General features: G+C 39.9%; 1 protein-coding gene across 10 annotated transcripts in view; it reads left to right on the plus strand.

The window, feature by feature from the left end:
• plcb1l (phospholipase C beta 1-like) overlaps positions 1 to 7,500 on the plus strand; it is a 129,903-nt gene that overhangs the window by 86,586 nt on the left and 35,817 nt on the right. For all 10 annotated transcript variants that reach the window (XR_013801415.1, XR_013801416.1, XM_079643457.1 and 7 more), the window contains exons 10-11: positions 3,039 to 3,185; positions 5,161 to 5,318. Coding sequence is in view for 8 of the 10 variants with exons in the window: in XM_079643457.1 (XP_079499583.1) it covers positions 3,039 to 3,185; positions 5,161 to 5,318 (305 nt within the window). In the remaining 2 variants the exon portion in view is untranslated. The remainder of the gene's footprint in view (positions 1 to 3,038; positions 3,186 to 5,160; positions 5,319 to 7,500) is intronic.

Consider the following 7,500-nt stretch of genomic DNA (forward strand, 5'->3'; position numbering starts at 1 on the left):
AACACGCAAACTCTGGATGATGCTGCAGATACTGAGGTAGTAACGTGCATTTATGGGACATGGGTGGATGAAGATAGAGAGGACATGAGTTCAAACATATAAAGAGAAAGATAAGAGAGAAGAAAGTCTAAGCCTAAAGCAGCGTAACTAGAGGCTGGTTCAAGGCAAGCCTGAGCCAGCCCTAGCTTTATCAAAAGAAAGTCTTAAGCCTCCTCTTAGATGTGGAGAAGGTGTGTGCCTCCGGGAAACACTTTGTAAGCTGGTTCTGTAGAAGAGGAACTGGCAAACACTTCTAGACATTGCCCTACATGCGAGTTGTACTACAGCATGCCCAATGATTTGTAAAATATCCCTACCTCGGGTGTGTTTTCCAAGTAGTGACAGTGAGCACTGCACAATCTTCACAGATCATTAGATTATAAACCTGCATAACGCTGCTCACGAAAAACCTTAATAACTACGCTGCAGATCCAACGTCCAATTTAATAAACTTAAGAAATACTTCAAGAACAAACAAACACGCTTGAGGCAATTATGAAACAGAGTTTATGTTTTTCAAATTAAAAAATGCTAATCTTTGGTGCCACGAGAGGCTGGTTATCTAAAAACCTGTTTAGTATATCATTATAATGCCCATCACATTTGCACGTTTTAATACTCATTATACTGAAAGAAAATTGACCTGAACTGACTCAAGTAGTGACTCTTCAATCATCTCTCCTCCTGAAGTACCTACTTTACTTTTTTTAAATGTGCGACACAATTAATCACTGGTACTTCAATAAGATCAAATAATTGTTTCTGAATCACATTGATAAAAACATTTGACCGCCCTGTGTTTGGCTGTGATCGCAGTCGTGTGCTCGCGCTGTGATGTGGTGTGTTTGGCCTGTCCCTGCTCTCTGGAAGCGTGCCCTTCTCTGTCCTAGTGACAGATTTCCCAACGTGAAGTATTTATGTAGCCGGAAGAAGGGCTGCCATCTGCTCTACTGAGGGGTCCAGGGCTCCACATGCTCCCTTCACACACACACAGGCACACACGTTTTGCTCTCTCAAGGACAATCACGCAATCGCATGCATATAGAGATGTACAAGGGTAATTTAATGCATTCTAAACATTTGCTTGTAGATTGCACTAAAAAGTACCATGCATCATCATATACGCTTTAATCGGAGCTAATGGGTTAAATGCCTTATCACACATTCATCTTCGTTGATTGCAGAGAGGAAGCCATTTATCTGTTTTTCTTCCACTCTTGCCTACAGGTTATTATTTAAAATATATTCACACTGCAGATTCCTCTGGGTTCTTTCTTTCCTTTTTGCCAAAGCCACAAACGTAGCCTTTTATACTCCTTTCAGAACAAACTCCACCTTTCAAGCATCACCTTTGGCATAACACCTATGGGTTTTCAGTTAAGTACACCTCTAATCCAAGCAATGTTAACACTATTTTTCCCTGTTTGACTTACAAATGTCCCGGGGACTGGGGACACTCTGTCTGTGTGAGTGCAGTGGCAGGAGGTTATACCTGGGGACGTCCTGGCAGTCAGCGGGGAGTGAGACGTTCACTGAGCTCACATGTCACAGACAGCAGCCAGCCATAATTAGTCCAGCAACTCTGCAGAGGGCTGCTCCGCATTAATTAGCATAAAGTGGCCGGAGGGACCTGCTGCACCCGTAGAGCTTGCATCACTTAGCATATTTAGCATGACGTCAAGCGACTGTGTGTGTGTGTGTGTGTGTGTGTGTGTGTGGGTGGAGGAGTGTTTTGGTTTTGCCTCGGGCGCTTGCTATATGTTGTGCAAAATGTAATCCATCCAGGTGCGGTGCATGATGCGTATGCTATTGTGTGTGGAAATGTTAATCTTGTGTCTGGAGCTTTTCATCTGCTGCTTATTACTTATTTATTCAGCGATTCAGCGTGATTCACTTTCTCAAGCACGTCTGCTGAGCTCAGTGATGACAGAGAAAAGGTACAGCTTAACATGAGCGACCTTGACAAACAATCAAAACAAAAAAGAACAACGTCAAGGGCAGTTTAGCTTCTGCACATCACTGTATGACTTATTATGGGCAGTGGCGTAGAAGCTAGTGGAGCATGAAATGTAGTAAATCAGGTTTCTTCATCATGTTTTTGCATTTCTCCACCTAGACAGCTTTAATATTTCTAATGAATGCTTATGACTGGCAATATACACCCACTGCAAATGTTAGAAACTAACCACAAAGGCTCACCAAACAGTAAATTAGGGTTCTGTTTCAATACAACGTTATCTTAATTGAAATTAGTGATACTGAACATGTTCACATATAACCATTAAAAATATTTTAACGCAGCCATCCAATTGCTAATTTGGATATACAAGCAGTAGGGGTAGACAGTATAGTGTGAACACAAACATTACAAATTATAGTTGTTCAGGATTGTTATTCTTATTCAAGACATGCAAGGGGAACGTCTTCTTCCTATCTTTGCAAAATGGCACACAATCATGCCATACCATATGCCATGCAGCATGTATTGATTCATGTAGTGTAAAGGATAAGGCTGGCAGTATTTTATGTTTGCTGTTGTCATGAAATCCTACTTTAAAAAAAGATGAAAAAGTGTTTGTGAATAATTTGTTCCTAACTTGTATATGGCACACTGAAGACATAAAGAAAAAAAGGCTAGATACTTATCTGAAACAATCGCACACGTAGCTGAAGTAACTCAGACAAGATTAAATAACACATTTATTTAGGACTACTTCTTGGCGTAGATTGACAACCTCTTAGTATTCGAGTGGGTATTTGTGTCAGCAGTAGGTATGATCAAATAAAAACTACAACAATGAGTTTGAACAACAGTGGAGATCTATGGCTTTATCATTTATGCTTTAATAGGCTTTACTACAGAGACAGCAGTATGTATTTATTTGTGGATTTTTTATTGGATTTGTTGATGCTATAAAACCCAAAGAATAGTATGAGACTCAACCTTTAGTCTTCTCATCTTGACCGACATGTCTGTGCGCTGTGTTGTGTTTGTGCAGGTCAGATCTCGGTGGAAGGCTTTGCCCGGTATCTGAGCGGAGAGGAGAACAGCATCATCCCCCCCGAGAAGCTGGATCAAAGCGAAGACATGACCCTGCCCCTCCCCCACTACTTCATCAACTCCTCGCACAACACATACCTCACAGGTACGCAGCGCTGGAATTTCATAAAGTGCATTTACTCAAGTACTGCACTTAAGTACAAATGTTTAGGTGCTTATGTTATGCTTCTTTATACTTCTACTCTATTACATTTTGAAAGCCAATATTGTACTTGTTACTCCATGACATTTATCTGACAGCTTTAGTTACTTTACATATTAAGATGATAGCTAATGCAAATTTTCAGTCAACTCATAAATAAACATTTAGATTTAATTGTAGATTAAGATATCCTGTAGTGGTATATCAAGTTATTCATATTAGACAGGGGTGGGAGACGTACTCAGATTTTGTACTTGAGTAAAAGTAGAAGTACCAGAGTGTAGGAATACTTTGTTAAAGGTAAAGGTTCTGCATTCAAAATGTTACTCATGTAAAAGTATTAGCATCAAAATATGTTTAAAGTACCACAAGTTAAAGTAGTCATTCTGCAGATTGGTCCATTTCAGAATTATATATAATATGTGTTTTGATTATAAATATCTGGCAAAGTGTTATCAAAGCTGGTAAAGGTGCAGCTAGTTTGAATGACTTTGTACTGCATGGTAGCTTCTGAATTGACCCCAGGTGTAACTAAAGTCTTATTTAAGGGTTAGTTATATTTCACTTCATTAATCCAAATATGTAAAGTAACTAAAGGCATTAAATAAAAGTACACAATTTACCTTTGAATTAGTGTATTAAAGTACAGGCTAAAATAAAATGGACATACTCAAGTAGAGTACATTAAAAAAAAAGTACAGTACTTGAGTAAATGTACGTAGTTACTTCCCACCTCTGATATTAGACCCTTAAAATAAAAGTTCTAACAACTTCGTCCACTTTGCAGGTGCGCACAGACATCTCAACAAATCTAAATGAGTTGTGTGTGTAAGCTCTGTCTCTCTCACATACAAACTCTCAACTTGATTGAACTTACTGATTGCTCATTTATTCTCCCACACTTGAACAGATCACTCTTTCATTTAGAAATACAATCTTTATTGCGCATGTGAATCCAGCAGACTCGATGCCTCGCAGGTCAGTCACTCAAACAGGCCGGTGAGCCAGAGGTTATCCAATCAAGTCATACATTGAGACTCAATTCATTGATATTCATGAGTTAAATATTTCTTTTGACTGGTAGTCACAGTAACTGGCTCTCAGCGGTGCACGAGCATGGCGGGGCTCAATACAGGGGCCATTTTCTCTTCAATAGATATTAGAATTCATCTATTCAAATCTATTCTGGGGGGAACTGGAGAGCATTGAATCTGTCAAGTGGATCAAATTTCTCCAGTGATGGAAATAATGGAATATCTGTAATAGGCCAGACTCATGGCCTGCGAAAATGAAGAAATTAGGAAAAACAAACAACAAGTGTGTTTGATTCTCTCCTCACAATACCGTTATGTATTTGAACAGTGACACATTATTATAGGTAACAGAGAGGTATTTACAACTTTATAATAAAGATCCACACACGATAATCCGACTGACAGTTATTCATTCACGCATCCTATTGATCCGTGGTAGATTAAAGCAATGTTTTATGCAGCGCACAACACAAGCGCTCATTTAGAAAAGAAGGTGTTGCTCTAATGAGTTTGGAAAAGCATGACTGTCAAACGAAGAGAAAAAAGGGAGCACAAACAGATAAAAAAGTATACTTGATGTCAACCGAGGTGAGAACAGAACTGCCTCTCACTATGACACAGTCCCCACCGCTTTGTAGGAAAGCGCGTTGATTTTGTGAAGAGGTAATTGCTTCGCTAATGGTGACAGGCTGATGAGATTTGCCTGCTCCAGATAACGACAGTTGTATTGTTTTTACTGCATGCTAGCAAATAAAGCGGATAATGAGCTCTTGAAAGGTGGGAGGACATGATTTTGTAGGCTTTTCGGTTCTTTCAGGATCAAATGACAGTTACCTAAAGTGTTTTGTTTTTGTGTGTGTGTGTGTGTGTGTGTGTGTGTGCAGCCGGCCAGCTCGCGGGGAACTCTTCTGTGGAGATGTACAAGCAGGTCCTCCTGTCCGGATGCCGCTGCATAGAACTGGACTGCTGGAAGGGTCGCACCACAGAAGAAGAGCCCGTCATCACTCACGGCTTCACCATGACAACTGAAATCTCCTTCAAGGTAACACAAGGAGAGCGGAGTGACAGCGATTAGGGCGAGGGGTTGGAGTGCAGAGGGAGGGGGGGGCAGGAACCTGTTATTTTGAAGATGCATTTTAATGTATCTGTCTACACACACACAGAGGGGGATTCTGGGTAAACAAACCTCACAGACAGATGATATAATCCACATATGATTCACTTACTTCATCAAATACTGATTGGTGTTTTGTTTGCACCCACAGCCTTTTATGTTTTAGTTATTTTAGATAGTCTAGAGTTTAAACGGGCTTTTAGGTATCATTTACAGGAACATGATTTTAAATACTCACTTAAAGCTCCCATGTCATGGCCAATTCTACTGATCATAATTCCATTGTTGAGGTCTACTAGAATACATTTATATTGTGCAATTTGTCTGTGCAATTTTTTGCGCAATTTTTTGTGCATTTTTTGGCGCGGCTCGCTGCTGTGAGGAGGGGACAGTGTGAGCTGGGTTACTGGTGTCATTTTCCGGTTGCTGCGTGGGGTCTGCAAGACACCGCGAAACTCAGCCTGAACTCAGCCTGAACAACATGGACGCGGGAAGGGGGGGTGCTGAGGGGGCTGCAGCACCCCCATCTGCGAGGCAGCACTAGCAAAGTCTTCCATAACAGAATGCGGCTTAACTAGTTGACTACTAAATATTTTAAACCTCACTATCTGACCTGTCGGAATGTCTCTCACTTCTGTTGATAGTGACATTTCCCACATTACTAGTTAACAAGTAGACCTTGTGAGCCTCACTAGTTAACTTGGAAGGTCAAAATAGGTCTATTTATATTTTTGCCTTTACTAGTTAACTAGTGAGCAAATTGGATATTATTTGTTCATTTAAGAGCCCAATCCATGTTTGACTAGTTAATATGTTGAGCTTTTGCCTGGTGTCACTAGTAGGGCTTATTATTATGTCTTTATTGAACAAGGACCATGCATAAATACATTAATCTCAAAGAGAGAAAAGATGCTATATACCAGATTATAGCTAACAAATATTCCATATTACAATTAATTTAAACTGAAGTCTCAAATGCAAATCAATGTTGGCATGTTGGGTTGCTAAATATAAATGTGTTGCACCAAAAGATTGAATCTGGATGCTTCCAATGGCCGTAAATGAAATAGCAGATTGTACAAAGGCAGTCTGCCTCTGTGGTGTGTTGAAGATGGAACTAGTAAGACTAAAGTGCCACTAGTTGCTGTAAAAGAGTTACTAGTCTTTGTTCAACTGGTAAAAGAGAAAGCCAAACTAGTGTGACCAGATGTCCAGCTACTGTAGTGCTGACAAAGAGCCAACTAGTGGAGGAATCTGTCATCTGACATCAAGGATATAAATAAAATAAGGAAATGGCCAGCCATAGTAGTAGTAATATAAGTAGCACTAGTTGTAGCTTGCTTCAGGCTATACAAGTATGCACTGTATTGAGAGAGAGCAAAGAAATGACATAGAAATGGATAACATATTTGTATCGTGTTCCCGTCAATCTAAATACAGTAATGATAATAGAATCATAAACTTGAGATTTCATGCACATTTTAGGAAATTGGGAATATGTAAACACACAGACAGAAATGCAGATAGATACATTTTTGGAGACAGAAAATAAAATAAATACAGAGGAAGCACAGCTGGATAACAAGTGGGATAAACAAATAGGGGAATGCGTTCAGCAGAAAATAACAGGGAAACACCAAATAGCCCTAAACCGAGGCGCAGATGGGCGCTTAACTAAAGATGAGAAGACAAAAAGAAAAAACACATAAATAGGAGGAGGAAGAGATGGAGGAGGGTGTGAAAATCTAAGGGCAGAGTAGGTGTGAGGAGAATAAGGAAATGGAAAGTGGGTGGATTGATTGATTGATTCATAGAAGAAAATTAGTTCTAATGAGAGTAACAAAAGAAGTAGAACACGCCTAATGGAATTACCCGGAGAGTGAAATGCACAAAGAGAAGAGTTTTTGAGAGGCAGAGGATGGAGCTTACAGATGGAGAGGGTTGAGTTACAGACAAAGAAATATAGTGGAGTAGATGGAGCAAATGGAAATGAAGGCAATAACTGACACCATTGTTAACGATGGTGTAATTGACTTAGACAATCAGGGGCTTAGAAATCTGATATCAGATGTTGAGCTGTCTTTGCTGGAGTTGAGAAGTGACACCACCT

The sequence above is a fragment of the Notothenia rossii genome, assembly GCF_949606895.1.
Source record: "Notothenia rossii genome assembly, chromosome: 8".
Classification (NCBI taxonomy): Eukaryota; Metazoa; Chordata; class Actinopteri; order Perciformes; family Nototheniidae; genus Notothenia; species Notothenia rossii.